This window comes from Nomascus leucogenys, chromosome 3, assembly GCF_006542625.1.
Source record: "Nomascus leucogenys isolate Asia chromosome 3, Asia_NLE_v1, whole genome shotgun sequence".
Classification (NCBI taxonomy): domain Eukaryota; kingdom Metazoa; phylum Chordata; class Mammalia; order Primates; family Hylobatidae; genus Nomascus; species Nomascus leucogenys.
In genome coordinates this window covers 145,807,501-145,830,704 of record NC_044383.1, presented here as the reverse complement: position 1 = coordinate 145,830,704, position 23,204 = coordinate 145,807,501, and the positions used below count along the sequence as shown (strand labels likewise).

At 38.5% G+C, this 23,204-nt stretch overlaps 2 protein-coding genes across 5 annotated transcripts in view; both read right to left on the bottom strand.

The window, feature by feature from the left end:
• The window catches only part of WTAP (WT1 associated protein), a 30,642-nt gene that overhangs the window by 6,000 nt on the left and 1,438 nt on the right, over nt 1–23,204 (bottom strand). Inside the window, exons 1-7 of one of the 4 annotated variants that reach the window (XM_030809926.1) lie at nt 22,852–23,049; nt 14,293–14,330; nt 11,579–11,634; nt 8,500–8,558; nt 6,845–6,972; nt 1,954–2,132; nt 905–1,733 (exon numbers count right to left, since the gene is read on the bottom strand). In XM_030809926.1, coding sequence (XP_030665786.1) covers nt 1,673–1,733; nt 1,954–2,132; nt 6,845–6,972; nt 8,500–8,558; nt 11,579–11,634; nt 14,293–14,322 — 513 coding nt within the window. In that variant the 5' untranslated portion in view covers nt 14,323–14,330; nt 22,852–23,049 and the 3' untranslated portion in view covers nt 905–1,672. Of the gene's footprint in view, nt 1–904; nt 1,734–1,953; nt 2,133–6,844; nt 6,973–8,499; nt 8,559–11,578; nt 11,635–14,292; nt 14,331–22,851; nt 23,050–23,204 lie in introns of those variants that run through there. The other 3 variants (XM_030809923.1, XM_030809924.1, XM_030809922.1) reach the window with 3 other exon arrangements.
• On the bottom strand, nt 22,119–23,193 carry LOC115832905 (collagen alpha-1(I) chain-like). The gene has a single exon (XM_030804691.1). The coding sequence runs from the start codon at nt 23,191–23,193 to the stop codon at nt 22,606–22,608; it is 588 nt and encodes a 195-aa protein (XP_030660551.1). The 3' UTR covers nt 22,119–22,605.

Here is a 23,204-nt window from a genome sequence, read left to right as displayed (position 1 = left end):
CTGTTATCTAAGTGGCAAAGAAAAATGCCTGCTAAATTTGAGTACATGTTAATAGTACATTTTATGGATTACTTTTCCATTAAAATCTACTAAAAAGATACTTAGGCCATTTCTACTGTGAACTTAAATGGCATAAAATATTTACAAAAGCCTTAATGCAAGCACATAAGCTAATTTCAAACAGATCTGGTTACTTACCCTCCAACCCTCACAAATAGTGAGAATTTTAGAAGCAGATTTCTTGACACAAACCACTTCTTCAACCCACCCTCTGCCCCACAATCAGTTCCCTAAAGCACAAACGTATGATACTTACAATTGATTTGAATGATTAAGAGAGAACTTAAGTCACCCTTGTTAAAACTGCACTTAAACGTTGGGACAAGCTGGAACATTTATCTTCCACTCATCTCAGACTCCATTATCACCAAGCGAAAATTTGAATTGGTGACTTATAGAATGATCTGACGGAAAAAATTCACCTCCAGGATTGGATGGAAGCATGAAGAAAATAATGCCTCATTTATCTAAATGATTAAATGAATTTGCTAGAAATGATCACTATACCTTTTTTCAATTCACAAAATGTCTTACTTAGGCCAGCCCACAGTTCCAACACATTATCTTCTGGCAGACACCCTGTGAAGCTGTCCCGCATTACTTTCTACTGCAATACCCTGGGACAAAGTGTCATAAAAGTAACAAGCGTCAAGTCTCCTTGTCTTTTATGTAGGTCTTTTAAAAATGAGGCACAGCGCCTTTTCCTTCACTTTGAAGAGCACAGCAACAGTATTTCCAAAATGAATCTGCTCTCAACAGGCCCTCCCCGCCCCAAATTAAAATGTTAGAGAGTACAACAAAATCATCATAATATTCTTTGAACTTAAAAAAAAAAAACCAACTATTTCAAGGCACATTTAATTTAATATCAAGGTGCAATACAAAAGGCCCAAATACAATGAAGGAACACATTCCCCCATTAACACCAACGACAAAGCTCTTTTAAAACATGTGCCTGTTGAATGGAATGGGGATTTCATAAAATTCACTAAAAAAAAAATGCAGTGAGTCTCATCACAGCTAATATCCTTATACAATCTAGTTGTGAAATGAATGTTTATAATGCTTCGAACAGTTTCAACCTGAAGTTTGATACCACACCTTCATGTTTGTACAGTCCTCAGTAAGATTATCTACAGTTTTTGCAACCATTCAAACAACAAACCATTGAATAAAACCACATTGATTAAGGCTCAAGCAAGTAATATAGAGCCCCAAACTAAATGTTTAAATATATGCGCTACTTGTACGGACATCTACCATTTGATTCTCTCATGACTATTGAAAGTTGGTTCTCAGCAAATAAACCCTTTAAAGGCAAAATTCACCTCATTTGAGTTTTGACCCAGAAGTTCAACAACAATCATGAAGTCCACAGTCTTATTGGCAAAACTGATACACAGTGTCTCTAAGTCACTATGCTCAAGGTTAAGAGCGATGCATATTCCGTTTTTACATTTTACTGGAATTTTACATGTTCAATTCATGATTTAAAATCTCTAGGTTTTCATTCCTTCAAACTGTCTGAAGACACAGTGTGCCACAGACTTAAGACTTCTGTTTCTCCCTCTATTTTCTTCAAACAGAAACATTTCTCAAGTGTCTACATGTTCTAGAAGGGGAATTTTTCGGAGGTGGCCACTTCTTCGGAATAGTCCGACGCCATCAGGCCTCTGAAGCAAGGGGAAGGGGAAAAGAAAAAAGCTGAAACACAAGGTTCATCTGGTAAGTTTTACATTAACCATTACAAGCTGGACAGTGTAAGAATGTGGCTTTTTTTTGGCTCAAAAAGTCTGAGTCTTGGTGTGGAAACGAGTACTTGGCTGTCCCACCACAGCTTTCTCGTAGTGGGACTGTCAGGGAAGTCTTGACTGGGGAGTATGATTTGTTTACCTATCAGGCGTAAACTTCCAGGCACTCAGTTCATTTTGGGCTTGTTCCAGTTTGTCTTTAGTCTGTTCCAGTTCACCTTTCATTTTTAGGAAAAACAAGTTGATCGCTGGGTCTACCATTGTTGATCTCAGTTGGGCAACGCTCGGCTGCTGGACTTGCTTGAGGTACTGGATTTGAGTCTGTGCAAAGCAAAAGAAACAATTACGACCAAATCAAAGGAAACATACATAAGAAGGTGGGGAAAACTCCCTCCATTCACTTGATTTACCAACTCTTTCATTAAGCTCCTCCCCTCTTTGATCCTGAAATTCTCTAGAAAAATCTTAAAACTTTCTAGAAAAAGTACAGATTAAAAACTATTTGATGAATATGCTAATTACCCCGATCTGATCACTGTACATTATATGTATTGAAATATCACTATGTAGTAGTCCTTGAGTATGTACAAAAATTATTTGTCAATTAAAAAAATAACTATTTAAGGTTACTTATTTAGGAATTGAGGCCATTTGATTACATCTCCAAATCTGGGACTTAACTTTAAAGTGGCTACATACGTTTTACTTTACAATCTAAACATTACCAAAAAACAAACAAAAATGAATGTTATGTTTACTAAAAATGCTGACCCACTGGGAAAAAGCAAAGCTTAAAATATTAATTACCTAAGAGTTAATGAAGTCTTTTGGTTTGCTTAATTTTTTGCCTATGGAAATTATTCTATGTAAAGTCCCCTAAAAATACATCAGGTGCAAGATTATAACTTAAGATACACATTTGAATTTCTAAAGGAAAAAATATACAGTACTTATAGCTACAAGAGTTGCTGTTACAGCTTTACGAAAGCAAAACTCTATAGGACCTTAAGCCAAAATAAAGTGCAATTCATATTTTTCCCCTTCTGAATAGATCCGAATCATAGAATTGTAAAGCTGGAAAGTAACTAACCTAATCCAAACTGCTTATTTTGAGATTAAATAACCCAACTGTTTACTTCAGTGCCATAGCGGGACTAGAACTCTAGTTCTCCAGCCTTCTGATTCCCAGTCTAGAGCTTTTTCCACCATACCAGAACCCTTCTACTTACATATGAAACCTTCAATTTCGACTTCAGTTGTGCTATTTACTAGCACACTAAAAATACATTTCTAAAATATGAAATATAGTTATTAGCATCAAATTCATCATTTTCTGCATACTCAAAGTAGATCTGGCCCAAGATCTAACTCCACACTAAGGCTTAAATAGGATTACAGTTAAAATTTTCTAATATAAGGCCGGGCGCGGTGGCTCACGCTTGTAATCCCAGCACTTTGGGAGGCCGAGGCGGGCGGATCACGAGGTCAGGAGATCGAGACCACGGTGAAACCCCGTCTCTACTAAAAATACAAAAAATTAGCCGGGCGTAGTGGCGGGCGCCTGTAGTCCCAGCTACTCGGAGAGGCTGAGGCAGGAGAATGGCGTGAACCCGGGAGGCGGAGCTTGCAGTGAGCCGAGATCGCGCCACTGCACTCCAGCCTGGGCGACAGAGCGAGACTCCGTCTCAAAAAAAAAAAAAAAAAAAAAAAAAAAAAAATTTCTAATATAAATTTAGTAAAAGGAACAAATATACTAAGTGGTTTGGGAATATATTTGTTTCATTGAGCAAAAATCTAGTACAACTGCATAGTCAATGTGAAGCCAGCTGCTAAGATAACTTAACAGAGCAAAAATAAACCATGAGTTACAGTACACTCCATGTACTGACAGGACTGATTAAAACAGTCTACAGCACTGACTGAGACTCAGCTTTATAAAGACCCAACTTTATAAAGACCCAACAGTCAACACTTTCAATCATGAAGAGAGGTGAATCTGACTAGAATAAATTCCATGTTCTAGGAAGAGAACACTGAGTAAAGTGTTTTCAACGTTAGTTTTATTCCTAAATCTATTTTGAGTTGATTGGCAGAAGACTAAATGAAAAACAGAAATATCACTGAGGTGAACAAAAATGATAGATTTTACTTACCAACAAAATAGAATATAGTTAAGAATATAGTATATAGTTCAGAATATAGTAACTACGTGGCTAACTTATGCCTTACACTCAAAACTAACTAAATTGACTACTGATGTACTTGGCAAAGACTGCATGCAGACAAAAAAATAAAGCATTATTATTAAAAGGTCAAATGGATGAGTTAGTATGCTGGACAAACAAAAGATCTACACAAATAGACTCCTAAGGATGTATTTTATTTTTTCTAAGCTTAGCTTAATTTTAAATACCAAGTGTAAATGCAGCAGCTCTGTTTTAAAGGACAGGTACCTAATACAAACCTTTCCACTATTTTTCACTCTCAAGAGGGTAAGAAACCCTCCTTCTCAGGGCCAATCCTTTCAACCATTTGCTTAACCTATTCCCTCTGAACTCCTATAGTACATAACTCCCATTCTTTCTACTCTTTAAATTCAGTTTCTCTCACTTCCCACTTGACAGTTCCTCTAGAGCAGGGATATCCAATCTTTTGGCTTCCTTGGCCAACAACCTCTTAACTGCCAAGTCTAACGAACAATTTTAAATTCGTATTGTACAGAACTTTATGTATGCCTTTGTTTTAATCACTTTATATTCTGGGGAAGGAGGAGGGAATGCCGGATTTCCTCAGTTTTCCTAACACCACACTCTACTCTTAAAATTTCATCTTTGTAGGCTCTATCCTAGTAGCATCATTACTCAGTCAAACAAGACAAACCTGAAGCTGTGATTCCTCCCTAGAATTTTTTCATTCCTTCCACAACAGCATCCAAACTAAACAAGTCCTATTGACTGTGCCTCCAAAACACCTATTCTATCCTGTCTGTTATCACCAGTGGCTTCATGTATTTCATCTGGACTATTTTAACAGCCTCACAGTTGGTTTTCTTGCTTAAAGTCCTGTTCCTCTCAAATCCATCTTTCATACTCAAGCCAGAGTGATCTACCTAAAATGTAAATCTAAATCTGATCTATCACATACATCTCTTGGTGAAAAATTCTTCAGTGGTCCCCTCTCTTCTAGAATACCCAAGATTCCAGCCTGACCTCATCTTTTTTCACTCTCACCTGAAACTTTATCCTCATCTGCCATATATAATCTTGCCCTTTCCTTGTGATTTTGCTCCTGCTGCCCTGCCCTGTCTACAAAACCTCACTTGTATTATAATTGGAAGAATAGGAAGTTGTTCAGCTGGCGTGTGCAGGTGACAGCTGTTAAAAAAAAAAAAAAAAAAAAAGCTGGAAAAGGTTAGGTTCCATTACAGTTGAAATAACCTTAAAATCCAGGTCGAGGAGACAAGAGTGATGAGGTATCACCGAAGGCCTTGACCAGGCATAATATGATCAAAACTGCCAGCACATATACGACAGATGGAGAATCGGAGATGCATGAATAGCACACACATTGTGATGTGCACAGATCAACTATGATGTCAAGAGTAGGAATCCAGAAAAGGAATTCAAGACATTCTGATCCTATGAGATATTAACATCAACACCATCTATTCACACTCTGTCTCCCAAGTGCTAGCAGTCTAAAGGTAAGATCCATTTTTTGTGTAAAGAGAAATTTGTTAAAACATTCATTAGTAACTATGGAGAAAGAAGTATTAGTGGTGGTGAGAATTACAACAAAACTGACAAACAAAAGGACAAAATGTGGTAAGAAGGTAGAGAAAATGATAATGGGCCAGGTGTGATGGCTCACACCTATAATCCCAACAGTTCTGGGAGGCCAAGGAGTAAGGATTGCCAAAGTACAGGAGTTCAAGACCAGTCTGGGAAACATAGGGAAGACCTCATCTCTACAAAAATTAAAAAATTAGCTGCGCTTGGTGGCGCGTGCCTGAAGTCCCAGTTACTCGGGAAGCTGAAGTGAGGTGTGATTACACCACTGCACTCCAGCCTGGATGAGAGAGAGGCCCTGTCTCAAGAAAAGGGGGGGAGAGTAAAGAAAATGATAAAAGCCAGCCTTTAGAAAAGTAAAATGTGAAGAAGTCATTTAGTAACAACTAAAAGAAGAGTGAACAGGTACTTTTGTGGAAATTTAAACAATCTCTGTAAGGGAAGTAAAAGGACTGTGACTCAGCCTTAAGGAACGTTCTATTGGCAAAAGAAACAGGAACAGGACTGTGCCCATAGATTTTTGGTGTCTCCGATGACCAGAATACTACCTTAGAAGATTTTAATAACACATTAGAAGACTTCTATATGTATCAAATGAATGGAGAGTACACAAAGAATTGAAGAAACATTCAGATTTTAAAATCAGAAACAAGGATACAGCTGCCTCTAATTATTTTGTATAATTACACTGTAAGATTGAGCCTAAACTACCAGAGCTGGATGATCAATTATGTCACTAGATTTCAGATCTACGTAGACATAGTAAATACTACACAGTACACATCAAAGTTCTAACAATTAAAAAGGAGACACTGAAGAAGTTGCTGACACTAGGAAAAACAGTTCTATACACAGAGGGGACAAGAGAGCAGAGATAAAGTCATCAGATGGCTTTCCTCATCAGTGAAAGCAAAGCAATAAAGAGCAAATGCTCCTTTATTGATTACACCCTCAGACACCAAGGTATCTGAAAAATGTCTGGAATTGATGAACTAATATTTATAAGGCATGACAATTTCAAAAAAAAAAAAAAAAAAAAAAAACTTTGCCATCTTGGCCACAAAAAAACGTCTAAATGAGACATTATCAAAATTTTTCATCTAGCATTCTTAAAGCTCAAAGCATACGTACCTATAAAAGATAAGCTCTTACATTTAGCATTAAGTGTTTAAAATTAACATGTAATAATGTGGACTAAAAACCAATTCCTCAACTAAAGACATTTATGTAACTTGAAATACTTACAGTACACTCTTGCATCTCTTGTTCCTTGGTTGCTAGTCGCATTACAAGGATGTTTTCCCTGCGTGCAGACTCCTGCTGTTGTTGCTTTAGTTTTTCTTCAGACTCTCTTAGGCCAGTTACATCATTAGCTGATGATTAAAAAAATATTATAAATATAATTTTAATATCAAGTTCTAAATACGTCTGTCAAGAACAATAAAAACTAGGGTCAAAAAATTAATCAAGTCTTTAGTTTCCATCCTAACTACTTTTATAACAAGCGAATTTTTTCCTGGTCATGAGAGCTCCTTTAGGAGGCAATGGTGTCATAGTGCTCCATGACTACTAACTGAATTATGTTTTCATAGTTTCATCTATTTCCAACAGAAGACAGGAAACATCTGTGTTATACACTATTCACAAAATCCTGATTAGTATGTTTTAACCTATTTAATATAAAAATGCTGTCTGGGCACAGTGGCTCACGCCTGTAATCCCAGCACTTTGGGAGGCCGAGGCAGGTAGATCACCTGAGGTCAGGATTTTGAGACCAGCCTAACCAACATGGTGAAACACCATCTCTACTAAAAATACAAAATTAGCCGGTCGTGGTGATGCATGTCTGTAATCCCAGCTACTTGGGAGGCTGAGGCAGGTGAATGACTTGAACCTGGGAGGTGGAGGTTGCACTAAGCCCAGATTGTGCCATTGCACTCCAGCCTGGGCGACAGTGCAAGACCCTGTCTCAAACAAACAAATAAATAAAACAGTAATAACTGCTGGACAATTCGTATTTTAAACTTGAGGCAGGATCTTATTCTGTTACCCAGGCAGGAGTCCAGTGGCACAATCAGGGCTCACTGCAGCCTTGACCTCCCGGGCTCAAGTGATCCTCCTGACTCATTTTTTTTTTTTTTTTTTTGTCGAGACAAGGTCTCCCTATGTTGCCTATGCTGGTCTCAAACTCCTGGGCTCAAGTGATCGTCCCACCTTGGCCTCCCAAAGTGCTGGGATTATAGGTGTGAGCCACTGTGCCTAGCCTTAAACTTTCATAATGTTCATGACTTCTATGGGTAACATAAGTCATGTAAAATTAGAATTTCAGGGTATTAACCCTTCTGAAGTTAGAAAACAATATATATTGGTTTTTATACTCAACAAATAGTATGTGATTCAAACAGTAAAAAGTGAGACTAAAATGGCTTAAAATGATAAACTTTCTTATTTTCAGCAAATTTATCTGTATATATTAAATATAATTAAGTTATATATATTGATTTAAGCTGTCATAAATCTGTTACTGGTTGCTTCTATTTATTTCTCTTCTAGACAAGTAACTCATGCTTCAAGTCAAATTCCTATGTAGAAGGGGTTAGGGACAAGTAAGAAAAGTTTCAAGTAGTTCTGAGTTACTGTATCTATACTCAGAACCTCGCATATAATTTTGCTAAGTCATGCCATTACATGAGTATTACACATCTGTCTTCTCCAATGACTGAGACTGTGTCTCATTCATCTTTGTATTTTCTTGCACCCAACACAGTGCCTATGTATAGTTCTTATAATAAAATACGAGAAAAATTACATTTGCTTTAATAAAACCAATTACCCTTTTGATTGTAACAACAATCAAAAGGAGATTATTCAGTCTTTAGGAAGCTAAAACTCAAACTTACAGTTAAGATCTGTGTACTTGCCCTCCAAAGCTTGTACATATGCTTCATATTGTTTCCATCTAATAAAAAAAATCCATAATTAGTTGTTACAATAAAATAGTTTTTATTAAATAAACTAGAAGTTATCTATAAACTCACAGATTTTAGTAATACTGAGCATTCTTCTGGATTTTTCATTTTAAATCTAGTTTTTTTTAGACAAGAGTCTCGCTCTGTCCCCCAGGCTGGAGTGCAGTGTGGTGCAAACAGGGTCTGGGCTCAAGCGATATCCCTGCTTCAGCTTCCTGTATAGCTGGGACCAAAGGCACATGGCTAATTTTTTTTTAAAGATGGGGTCTCACTATGTTGCCCAGGCTGGTCTTGAACTCCCGAGCTTAAATGATCCTCACACCTTGGCCTCCCAAAGTGCTGAAATTACAGGCCTGAGTCACCACACCCGGCCTAAATCTAGTTTAACTGATAATAAAGTAGTCCCTCATTATTCCTTCCCATTTTACAGGAAACAGGTAAAAGGAGATATATAGAGAAGGTGTTTTCTGCTGAGAACATGCCAAGCATGCTCTGGGTGAGATCAAACCCCAGATTCACTTTGGTGTCACTGATGATGTTCAGGATAATCCTAGGTTATAGAATCTGAAAAAAAAAAAATCCCACTGCTGCTTTCATATGTTGTCCACTTAGAAAAAAAGGCATATTAGAAATGTGCCTCATTATGTAGAGTTGAAGGTTATCTTGGCTCTTTTGTGAAAATACCATGTGACTCTTCTCAAGGTAATATCAATTTCTGCCTGTAAACATAGGGGGAGAATATAATATTTTTCAAGACTGTAATTTAACAATCACATCTAACTGTCAGAAACCTGCATAAATGCCATATGCTATCAGAATATAAGGGGACTGTTTTTCTTCATTATACTTCTCTACCCTGAATATATACACTGCTAGGTCCTCTTAGCAATAAAGATTTTTCCTAGTCTTATTAGGCAGTTCCTAATGGAAAGTACCCTGCCGTGAATGTCTGCTATCCTGCATACTTAAGAGCCATGTTTTCAAGGTGCTCTTCAGGTACAGTTAATTAAAATTTGGCTTTAGAAAACCATTTTATAATCTTAAAAACAGGCTTGTCGTGAGTTATTAATATTACAACATAATCAACAAAAAGGCTCATGCCTGGAATCCCAGCACTTTGGGAGGCCGAGGTGGGCAGATCATGAGGTCAAGAAATTGAGACCATCCTGGCCAACACAGTGAAATCCCGTCTCTACTGAAAATACAAAAAAATTAGCAGGGCATGGTGGCGCATGCCCATAGTCCCAGCTACTTGGGAGGCTGAGGCAGGAGAATCGCTTGACTGGGAGGTGGCGGTTACAGTGAGCCGAGATCACGCAACTGCATTCCAGCCTGGTGACAGAGCAAGACTCTGTCTAAAAAAAAAAAGGAAAAGAAAAACAAAAAACCTTCCTAATACCAGACTAATCCACTTTCTATATAAACACTAATGTTCAGCCAAGGCCATGCTTTATTTTTATGGCACTTACAACCTAGGACACATACAGTTTACCAAATATTTGGGGATGTATAGAGAAAGGTCTTCAGTGGAGGCTATAAAAGAATGATTTATTTTAGAAGAACAGAAAAATATAAAAACTGAAGCAAGAACATGTATATCGCAAGGATAGAAGGCACAGACTAGTTAAATAAGTAGCAGCTGGTTTAAAATCTCCAAGGGAATTAAAGAGAAAAAAACTCACCTAAAAGTCTTACATGAATTCCCTAAGGAAAGATGTTAAACTGACCGCAAGGAAATACACTGCATATGATTTAGAAACCTTAAAGGTATCTTAAAATAAAACATTTCTATGATTCTTTATTAAGATTACTGATTTTTCCCCTCCTACAGTTAAATCAAGAAAATGACTGCACAGACTAACCAGAGCAATTATGTAAGAAGGCATAAAAAAAAGTGTACAACGCCAGAGATAGGGAAAAAAAAATCATGGCCAGGCATGGTGGCCCATGCCTGTAATCCCAGCACTTTGGGAGGCCAAGGTGAGAGAATCACTTCAGGCCAGGCATTCAAGACCAGCCTGAGCAACACCTCACCTCTATTATAATTTATATGCACATTAAAACAAACAAAAAAAACCCAGCATTGAGTAGTAGTATATCTTAAGTAAGTATATACTTCAGCATAAGACAGAAGTGTTTTAGAATACCAAAAATTTAAATTTTATGTGCAGAAAGACAAAGGTATGCAATGGAAACTGTCCTATGTATGAGATTATGGCAAAAAAAAAAAAAAAAAGATAAAAAGTGTGTTCATAATACAGTAGCTGTGCAAAGGTGAAAGTAGGAAATTGTCACACTCTAGGAAACAACAAAATCCGTGTTAGCCTATCTCACAAAACATCTTTTCTCTCCTCCGCTTTCAGCCTGTTAAAATACTCATTTTATTTTTATCTATAAGTTATCAAGAAACTTACTAACCACAGCAATAAAATACAGAAAGAATATATTTAAGTTATAAAACAGAACATCCTACTTCCTGATTTCTTACACAATCTAAAAAGATTATACGCTGTACTTGACAATCTGCTTTTGTAAGACATTTACAAGATAACCACAGAAATTCAGAACTGGAAGTCACCTTTAACAATAACTTAACCCAACCTCTTCAACTTACAGATGAGAAAATGAAGAGTATGAAGTTATATGACATGGTGAAGGTCACACTAATAAGAAAAAGTAACCTCACTTCATTAGTAAATTATGTATTTCTTCCATAAATATAAGTGCACCTTTTAGGATTACATTTGTTTTTCAAATGTTAAACATGAAAGGAAAAACTACACAAAACAAGCCATATATTTGTTAAACTTATAGCTTCCTAGTAGTTCTTTAAAGTGTTACGTTTTCCTCAGTGTTAATGTAAGAAATAGGTCATAGTATGCTCAAAAAGTACATTAATTGAGGATATAACAACATTAAAAACAATATCTGGCACAAAGACAATTACAGTGTAGAGTCACAATATAATGTTCTATAGAAAGACTTTGTTTTTGAACAAAGAACATTTTACCTTAGAATTAACTCATCTCTTGCCATAACTTTGAAGTCTGTTTCACTCAATCGAACCTATAAAGAGAATTACAATATGAATTTAGTGATCTTCCTGAAGACACAAAGTTCTATAATGAGACCTATGAACCATCTCCTGAGTTTGAGATTTAAACGGCTCGGTACATATTATGATTAAAAAAAAAAAGTATTTTATTACAAAAGTTTTTTTTTTTTTTTTTTTTAAGGTGAACTATTTGGTATCTTAACAATGGGTATCATCATTAGGAAAATGCACATTAAAACCCCAGTTATCACCACACACTGATTAGAATGGCTAAAATAAAAATTAGTGGCAACACCAAATGCTGGTGAGGATTCAGAGAAACTGAAGTTTCCTACACTGCAAGTAAGAATGTAAAATGGTATCTGAAGAAGTATGGCGGTTCCTTTTATTAATACAACTAAAAATGAATGTGCCATATAACCCAGCGGTTGGAACTCTTAAACATGTATCTCAAAGAAATGAAAACTAACATGCAAGCAGCTTTACTTGTAAAAGCTAAAAAACTGAAAACTATCCAAATGTCCTTTAACAGGCAAATGATTAAACTATCATACAGCCACACCATGGAACACTTCAAGCAATAAAAAGAAACAGGACTACTGATACATGAAACAATTTGTGTAAGCCTTAAGGAAACTGCGCTAAGGAAAAAAAAAATAGTCTCAAAAAGATGCATACTACATGATTACATTTATATAACACTCTGAAGTAACAACTATACAAATGGAGATAAATTAGTGGTTGCCAGGGGTCAGGCAAGGACAGGGAGGGGGTAGATGTGGCTATAAAAGAATAACTCGATGAAGCTTTATGGTGACAGTTCAGATATGTATCTTGATTAATGATGGTTACACAAAGCTAGACATGATAATAGTGCATATAGCTCTTCCCTACTCCCCCCACTAACAGTGCAAGTATAACATGAAATGTGAATAAGCTCTGTGGATTGTACCAATGTCAATTCCCTGATTTTCATAGTTATTAGAGATGTCTGCTAGTCACGCAAGATGTTAACAATGAAGCACGCTCAGTGAAAGTTGCACAGAACCTCTCTGTACATTTATTTGCAACTTCCTATGAATCTATAATTATTTCAAAATAAAAAGTTGAAAAAGGGCATAAGCTAACATGCTTCAAAAATTGAGAAACAGTATATTCACTACACCAAATAAAGGCTGTAAAGGTGAGATACCTCTCCTATCTCAGTATAAAATTAAGGCTTTGGCTGCGTATTGTGGCTCATGCCTCCTGCACTTTGGAAGACTGGGGCGGGAGGATATCTTGAACTCAGGAGTTCAAGATCAGACTGGGTAACATGGCAAAACCCCATCTCTACCAAAAAATACAAAAATTAGCCAGGCGTAGTGGCACACCTGTAGTCTGAGCTACTTTGGGGGGCAGAGGTGGGAGGATTGCGTAAGCTGGGGTACGAGGCCACAATGGGCCAAGATTGTACCACTGCACTCCAGCATGGGCGACAGAGTGAGACCCTGTCTCAGAAAATAAAAAATAAAAATAAAATAAAGGCTTTATTAGTATTCCCTTACAAGACACTTAAATTTTTTTCCTTAAAAATGTTTCAAATTATAATACTAACCAGTAAAATAGTATTACCATAAAATGCAATGGGGCAACTATTATAGTGTAATATACTGAAAGGCTGCCAGAGGCAGCTCATGCCTATTATCCCAGCACTTTGGAAGGTAGAGGCAGGTGGCTATCTCTTGAGCCCGGGAGTTCGAGACCAGCCTGGGCAACATGGTAAAACCCCATCTCTACAAGAAATACAAAAAAGAGCTGGGCGTGGTGGCACTTGTAGCTGCCAGATACTGAGGAGGCTGAGGTGGGATGATCGCTTGAGCCCAGGAGGCAGAGACTGCAGTAAGCCAAGATTGCACCACTGCACTCCAACCTGGGCGAGAGAGCAAGACCCTGTTCCAAGGGAGGAAAATCAAAGGGTACCAGAGGGAGCACACAGTAATTCTCAGATTATGAACGCATAGTACAATCTTTTATTCATTTAATGAGTAATTTGACTCCACAATAGGAAACTTCTGTAATATCTAAATTATTCACTTAAATATTAAGTTTAGTAAGCTTTCCCAATTGAATCATAAATTCCTCCTAGAGACCATGTTACCTCTTTTTTAACAGCCACTGTGTATGTGTGTATTTAAGAGTAACTAAACTCAAGGTAGGAATGCACAACAGGGAGAGATTTGAGACTAGACAACAAAACTTCAGAGAAAAAGGTAGAATTTGAAAATTAGCTATAACCATTTTTTTAAATAAAGTGTTTAATTACAATCAAAGGGATTTACACTAGGAAAAGAATAATAATATACTCATAATGTCCATTTTTGACATTATTTGTATATATGTACCTGGAAATATTCACATAATGAACATTAAGAGTAGACCATGGGAATATTATAACTAAAGTTTTCCAAAATCTGAGAATATTCTAAAAATATACAGGATATAAGATACAATATCTGGCACATTGTACAACTCCAATGCTATTACTGTTATAAAGGCAAAGAAATGAAAAATAAGCAAACAATGATAATCCCTTCAAGTCTATTTTTTTAAAAGTGCTTAAAACTGCTTAAAAAACAAAAAAACCCAAAACAAAACAAAACAAAAAAACCCAAAACCAAAACCCATACCTTCTTGGGAAGAGGTTCTTCGTTGGTCATCTTGAATCCTAAAAAAAAAGTTGAGGAAAACAAGTTCAATTGATTTTCTTCCAGTGAAAGTAGGAATAAAAAATACTGACTCTTTCAAATCAATTTATTAGTGAACTAAATTACTGTCAAATAATTAGAATTTAAATAAACAATTTTAAAATAGTTTTAGATTTACAAAAAAGTGGCAAAGATATTACAGAGTTCCTACATACTCTGTACCCAGATCCTCCTTTGTTAACATCTTCCATTATTATAGTTATTGGGTAGTTTTTACAAATTCCCTCGTAAAAAAGCTGATCAGCCATTCAAATCATTTGATATCGCCATAAAGGGTCAAGAGAAATATAATGACCTCAAGTAGTATCCTAGGCATGTTGCTAAGGGGCTACAAAAGGGTAATACCAGTTTAAGTCTTTCTTTTTATAGCATTATGTTGTTAAATTAAGGTAGTACCTACCACAGTCATAATTTACTACTGCCCAATAGTTTTTTAGACATATTATATATTTTATTTTTATTTTTTTTGAGACACAGTCTCGCTCTGTCGCCCAGGATGGAGTGCAGTGGCGCAATCTCAGGTCACTGCGACCTCTGCCTCCAGGGTTCAAGCAATTCTCCTGCCTCAGCCCCCTAAATAGCTGGGACTACAGGTGCGTGCCACCACACCTGGCTCATTTTTGTATTTTTAGTAGAGACAGGGTTTCACCGTGTTGGTCAGGCTGGTCTCAAACTCCTGACACTGCAATCCGTCCGCCTTGGCCTCCCAAAGTGCTGGGATTACAGGCGTGAACCACCACGCCCATCCTATCACATATTTTAAAATATATGTTACACTGGCTGGGCGTGATGGCTCACGACTGTAATCCCAGCATTTTGGGAGGCTGGTGGGTGGATCACTTGAGGTCAGAAGTTCAAGACAAGTCTGGCCAACATGGTGAAACCTGGTCTCTACCAAAAAATTTAAAAAATTAGCCCAGCGTAGTGGCACATGCCTGTAATCCCAGCAACTAGGGAGACTGAGGCAGGAATCACCTCAACCTGGGAGGCAGAGGTTGCAGCAAGCTGAGATGGCGCGCCACTGCATTCCAGCCTGGGCGACAGAGACTCCATCTCAAACAAACAACAAAAACTCACATACACATGTACGTCACACCTTAATAAAAATATTCCCACAGTATTTAATTTTATGCCAAATATTTTGTATCTCAAAATTAGCTTCTTTATTATACAAAATTCACTTAACCCTGTTTCAAAGATAGGTTAATGAATTCAAGTAGGGAACACTTTATTATGCTGTTTTTTTAGAACGAATGCTAATAGAAGCTATTATTCATTAAACTACAAATCCACACACTAAAAAAAAAAAGACAAAGAAAAAATGTGTAATAAACATACCATAAATACCACATTAAAATATAAGGTTGGAAAAAAAAGTATACAACATGAAGAGCTAACCTGACAAACCTAAAATCTTTATATAAAAATTCTATGAGGATTAAAAAATTGAATCAGGGTTCTGAGTACCAGTGCTCTTTTGAAAAAGCATCTAAATTGCATCTGGCATATTATTAACTTATACAAATTAAGTAATTAGTTCTTATACTAATTTAGTTATTCCTATTCTTTTTTTCTTAAGAGACGGGGACCCACCATAGTGCCCAGGCTAGTCTTGAACTCTTGGGCTCAAGTCATCCTTTCACCTCAGCCTCTCAAGTAGCTATGGACTACCTGTGGAAGGATCACACCCAGCCCTAGGTATTATTTCTAATAGCATACTCATGAATGTTCCCTTACTTTAAAGTATTTATGGTTTATTTTACCCATACTTATTATAAATTCTAAACTACTAGAAATTTGACCAAAAGCTTGGTATGTTAAACTGAATTTTTTTTTTTTTTGAGATGGAGTCTCACTCTGTTGCCAGGCTGGAGTGCTGTGGCACCATCTCGAAAGCTACTTGAGGCCGGTGTGGTGGCTCACACTTGTAATCCCAGCACTTTGGGAGGCTGAGGCAGGAGAGTTGCTTGAGCCTAGGAGTTTGAACCAAGCCTGGGCAATGTAGTAAGACCCTGTCTCTCATTAAAACAAACAAACAAAACACACACACACCAAGACTACTTGATTTCTCCCACTTGATTTTGAGATTCCTCAAAAGGAGAGAATCTTCCAACAGCATTTTTTATACTACGTACAATCTCAACTCTACTTTATAAATGAAACATTCTAATCATAAACTCTGGTTTTCAGATTAAGTAAATTGTGTTGAAGAAAGCAGAATTTAGAGGAAAAGTCATAAATTGATCTCAGATTACTGGCTTGCTTCTTTCTCTCTCTCTTTCTTTGGAGATGGAGTTTCGCTCTTGTTGCCCAGGCTGGAGTGCAATGGCGTGATCTCAGCTCACCACAACCTCCGCCTCCTGGGTTCAAGCAATTCTCCTGCCTCAGCCTCCCAAGTAGCTGGGATTACAGGCATGCGCCACCATGCCCAGCTAACTTCTTTGTATTTTTAGTAGAGATGGGGTTTCTCCATGTTGGTCAGGGTGGTCTTGAAATCCCGACCTCAGGTGATCTGCCCACCTCAGCCTCCCAAAGTGCTGGGACTACAGGCGTGAGCCAGCGTGCTGGGCTTTTTTTTTTTTTCTTTTTCTTTTTGAGACAGAGTGCAGTGGTGCGATCATGGCTCAGTGCAATCTTGACCTCCCAGGCTCAAGTGATCCTCCCACCTCAGCTTCCTGAGTACCTGGGACTACAGGCATGTGCCACCACACCCAGCTAATTTTTGTACTTTTTTTTTGGTAGAGACAGGGTTTCACCATGCTGCCCAGGCTGGTCTCGAACTCCTGGGCTCAAGCAATCCAACTGCCTCGGCCTCCCAAAGTGCTGGCATTACAGGCGTGAGCCACTGCACCCTGCCTTCCCTCTTTAATCTTTCTCAAGGGATATAGCAAACAGATAAAAACCTCAGTATTTGTTTCTGAGCTAATTGTATACAGTCTGTTTCACTGAGCAAGTCACTCTGTCCTATGAAGACATAAACCATATTACTATCATATAAAATGTGTATTCTTTTTTTTCTTTAAATTGGTTCCTGCCTACTTTATGACCCTTGTTGCCCAGTTTATTATCTCTGCTGCCATTATAGAAAGCTGCTTTGTAACTACCTTAACCTGGTGGCAGTCATTTTAATCATTTGAGAAACCATCACCATATTTAACTCCACATGTCTAACTACTTCTATTTTAGCATGACACATACATTAGGCTGCAAAGTCTTAGAACCCAGATATCAAATCTGGCATTTCCTTGTAATTTCCCATTTGTCTAGAGCTAAAGATCAATTTTATACACACACACACACACACACACACACACACACACACACAGAGAGAGAGACAGAGAGAGACACCTCACCCCCCGTCCCCGGTCTCTGTCGCCCAGGCTGGAGTGCAATGGCGCGATCTTGGCTCACTGCAACCTCCGCCGCCTGGATTCAAGCGATTCTCCTGCCTCAGCCTCCAGAGTAGCTGAGATTACAGGTGCCCGTCACCACGCCCAGCTAATTTTTGTATTTTTAGTTTCACCACGTTGACCAGGTTGGTCTTGAACTCCTCACCTCAGGTGATCCGCCTGCCTTGGCCTCCCAAAGTGTTGGGATTACAAGTGCAAGCCACTGCGCCTGGCCAATAATATTTTTAATTTAAAAAATCTTAAAGACAATTTTAGCTATTTGAGCTGTACATATTTAACCAGGGTATCAGTATCTGTATCTATGTATATGTGAACATAAACTTTTGAGAACCAACCAGGAACTTCATGTAACAGGTACTGTGGTAGAGATCTGTGAATGACAGTTTGAAAACAGCTATGTTTATCACCATGGCTGGGTGGTATACCTTTTATCTAGTTACTGGGCATCCTACCTACTCAGTATGTACAATTTTAGTTGTAATACTAAAGTATCATGGATGCTATTCAATATAAATTCCAGCTTATAAAAGTTATTACAGTTGGTCCTTTAACAACCCAGGTTTTAGCTGCATGGGTCCATTTATATGTGGATTTTTTTCAATCAAACTCAGATTAAAAAATACAGTACTCGGATCAAAAACACAGCATTCATGGGATGCGAAACCTGAGTATGCAAAGGGCAGACTTTTCATACACCGGGGTTCAAATTCCTATGCCAGGATTTTGGCAAGGATCATCGGTATGTGGTTCTACAATCTGATACTTCCCCTAGGTTTACTTGCTTACTCTCTTCTTAAAGACAGGTATCCATATTCTTATTCCACTAAAATAAAATTAACTGTAAGCATAGCAACAAATGAGATGATAATCTGTTTTTACAGGGCATTAAAAGGACTGAGAAACACATGAAGAAAGTTCTGATAACCTTGGTATTCTAAAACAGGCTGTCAACTTTGCAAATACAAAAGTAGCAAAATCTCTGCACCTCAGTTTCCCCATCTCAAAAAGAATTACCACAACCAGGGCCCAAATACTGTGCTATTTCCGAAGACAGACATTAATCTTTAGCATGGTAACTGGCACAAAACGGGCATTTAATTAATAGTTTCTTCTCCACATCAAAAACACAGACTCAGTGTTTCTTGAAAAACCTGAAGAGATAATCCACAGGTTGAGGATAATAATCATACTGTCCTCCTGACTGTTTCTAACACTTACTGCAGAATTCTCTGGCATCTCCAATATTTAGAATTCTAAACAAAGTTACTAAAATTTTCTTTTTTTTCCTCTCTTTTTTTGAGACAGAGTCTCACTCTGTTGCCCAGGCTGGAGTGCAGTGACTCGATCACAGCTCACTGCAGCCTCCATCTCTTGGGCTCAACTGATCCTCTTGCCTCAGCCTCCTTTGTAGCTGGGATCACAGGTGTGAACCACCACGCCCAGCTAATTTTTTTTTTTTTTCTTGTTAGTAGAGATGAAGTCTTGCTATGTTGCCCAGGCTGGTCTTGAACTCCTGGGCTCAGGAATCCTCCTGCTTGGGCCTCCAAAAGTGCTGGGATTACAGTTGTGAGCCACCATGCCCAGCCTGCAATTAGTGAAATTTCTTTTCTTTTTTTTTCTATTTTTGAGACGGAGTCTCTCTCTGTTGCCCAGGCTGGAGTGCACAGGCATGATCTCGGCTCACTGCAACCTCCACCTCCCGGGTTCAAGCGATTCTACTGCCTCAGCCTCCCTAGGAGCTGGAACTACAGGCACGCACCACCATGCCCAGCTAATTTTTGTATTTTTTTTTTTTCTAATAGAAACAACGTTTCACTATGTTGGCCAGGCTGGTCTCCAACTCCTGATATTGGCTTATGTTCTTTTTAAAAAGTTTGATGTTGAGTAGATTTTAATTAAATGGTGCTTTTTATTGAAATTTTCTTTAAAAATAAAATTCTGTATTTGTAATATAAGTCAGGAGTAAATACAGGTTTTGGATAAATGTCTACACTTCCTAAGTCAACTCTCAGAGTCACTTTTAAGATCACTCTAGCTGTCTGGGGTATCCAATTTGGGAAATTCAGAGCCTCAGTATTTAGAAAGAAAATCCTTCAACTTTAATCTGATGAAAAGTAAATCTTTCCTTGAAAGTCGATGATATGCCACAAAGTTAAATGCACCATCTGGCAAAAGGCAAATTAGAACAGGTTCAAAATTTACAACTGTCTACAACATTCAACTATTTGGTCAAAATAGAACCTAATTGGCAATTTTGACTTTCACACCACACGAATGTACCGAGAAGTTTGGTATTCCCCAGGGCAATTTTTTTTTTTTAGCACAAATGACAAACACAATAACCATTTAAAGTCAATTCTAGATTCATAAAGGCAATGAATATTCTAGGTTCTCAGAACAATCTATTCTCGTATCAGAAAAATAGAATGACCCTAACATCATTTGGAGTCAATTAAAGTTGAATCCTGAAGGAAAATAATAAAGAAAATATGTTCAGTTCTTATGAGTCACACATTTAATAACAGCACTTTTTAAAGTCATAGTTAGTTCCCACTTTCCAGGATGAAAATGACTGTGAGTCATAAGGTGATCAGCTATTAGGTGATTAAAACAGCTATTGATTAATAAATTGGGGGTAAGGGTCTCAAATTTGGTGCCCCTCAAAAAGGTGGTAACATGATTGACTAGTTTTAAAATTACGTAAAGGTTTCAGTTATTTATGTAGGTATTTCAGAGACAATATATCTCCGAAAATCAGGACCACCATCTACTTTTGATGCCTTAACATAGAAAACCAGCTTAGTATGGAGTTCAGTCTAGCCTGGTTAGGTGCCTAGCATCCCAGATTCCAGTACCTTCCTGGCTCTTAGCATCATAAAGTTAGGTAACTCAGTTCCCTCTGAACAGAGGCAAGCGCCAGCCAAAACAACTTCAGTAAGAAGACACGGTACCTTGGTGAAACAAATCATAGCTGAATGTAAGACACCAATCTTCAGACACTGTAGTAGCAAGGTACTGATGAGGAACTGAAAGGCTTTTCCTTATCCTCTATCTGCCATGTGTGATTCCAAGCAAGTCTTTTAACTCTTGCAGTTTCCAAATCAGCAAAAGATAATTTTGCCTGCCTCACAAAGTGCTGCAAATTATTAATGCTTTCAGCACAATAAAAATGCTATACAAATAATTTTTCAAATAAAATATGAACATAATATGAACATAAAAGGCATCTTCAATGTGCACTTAGAAAAGATTAAATTCTATTAACTACATCTTCAAAGGCAGAAAATATTTATAGCAATATATTTTAGTCAGATGGAACACCCTGTTATACACAATACACAACGAAGTATACTATTGTGGAGATACTGAAAAGTTTTTCTGTGTTAAGCTTAGTAACTACAAGAAACAAAATATTTAGAGACAGAAAAGTTGGAGACAACTAAAAAAATTAAAAACAAGAATAAAACCAAAATACTATCTTCAGTCTTGTTTTGCTGAAGGACCTACTAACATACAATTTTGAGGAGCAACAAACAAATACATAATGATCAAAACGGCTAAACAACATATTCAAGGGGATTCGATACTACATACAAGACCATAAGAGACCTTGAATGCTTTAATGTACTGTACAAATTGTGACAACACTCATCTCCACATCATAGGGCTTTTAACACATTTTGTTTCATCTCTACCAGCTTATTTCTGACAAACAATACACAAAAAAATTTTCAGCAAACATGACTCAACGTTGAATTGGAAAAGCTAGACATAAAAGAGCCATGTAAAAATAAGCAGTGCCTGGGACACACTATTATTATTACTTTTATCGTTTAGGAGTTAGAAATTCTGGTAGCTTGTTCAAATTCTGCCAATGAAAAAGTACTAAAAATACTGAACTTTTAAACTATGTGTCTGCTTAAGATACTTTAAGATCTAAAAGCACTGTAAGAAACACACCTACCCAAACCCTTAAAATGTAACCTCAACCTTATCACAAGCCAACTTGCGGACTGCAATCTTTCCCCGACTTGGCTAATCAGATGCTACTTGAATGAATTAAAATGTATCCATCTTGAAAAGATTTTTCGCTCATAATTTTAAATTACGGTTTTAAATGTCCACAACATGTTTATCTATCGTAGAAAACTTAATGGTCAAAATTTTAAAATCCAAAAAACGAGAACTTGTGATGGATCTATGACGTCCACTTATCTTCCGAAGCAACGGAATTAACTAAAACTAGATAAAATAGGCACAAATACAACTTCCAATTGTAACATACTCATCGAAGTATTTCCCTACCAGACTAAATAATAGTTTTTTGGGTTTTTTTTCTTTACATAATCACAGTTATGCTAGTCCTTGATAATGTTAAGCTAGTCATTTGGGATCAAACAACCGAGTGACTTTATCAAAACAAGAACTTGGGCTTTTCCACTACGTGTACACTGACTTATGAAAAACAGTGGGAAAAAATCTAGTAACTGTCTCACAGGGATCCAAGGTAAGACTCGGATTTCACAAAAACCTGCAAATAATTTAGTTTCTTTCCTCAGAATGCTTGTACTCACTTAAAAATGGAAGTCTACAACAGAACGTAGCTGCAGTAACATCCTACTGCGTGACATGTAATGCAAGGAACGAATGTTTCTTTTTTTCCTTGCTGAACTCGTTAGTGCCGCCAGGTCCTCGGGAGAGACCCAAGGGAGGTGGAGGGGGCGACACCGAGGCGAGGAAAAAACGAGGGCCGCCGCTCAGCCCGGGGAGGGCATCCTCTGGCCTCCGTGAGTGGCCGGTCTCTCCGGCCGCCGCAGCACCCCTCTCAACCCGGGCCACCCCTCTCACCCCGGGCCTTGGGGACGGAGGACGGAGATAAAATGGCCTCGAAGCGGTGGAAGTGTTCCCCGCAGGCGGGAAGGTAGAGCTGATAACGAGAGACCGGTGCCGCACCAGGCCCGAGTGGCCTTTCGGGCCCTGCCCGCCCCTTACCCGCCTGGGGCGGCTGCGCGCCACCCCTCAGGCCCCAGAGGTCCCCCGCGTCCGCTCCCGCCAGCCGGCCCGCACTTACCTCTCCAGGCGGAAGCCGCGCCGGCGCCACCGGTCGCATAGGCCGAGGCCGCGCTGCTTGCCCTGCCGCCCGGGCCCCCCGGGCCACCGCGCAGCCGGACAGCTCTGCCGCCGGCCCCGCCGCGCTCCTACTCCCGCCGCAACCCCAGTGCTCCCCTTTATTTGTGGGTCTCGCTGCCACAAAATGGCGCTGAGGGAGGAAACCAGGCCCCGCCACCCGGCCCCGCCCCGCCGCACGGCTCCTCTCCGCCCTGCCCCGCCCCACAGCCGGTCCGAACGCGCCGCAGGCCAGCGCCACTGCCTCCCGCCTCCCGCCAGCCTCCCCGCTCCGCCATGTTCGCATTCTGGCCCACT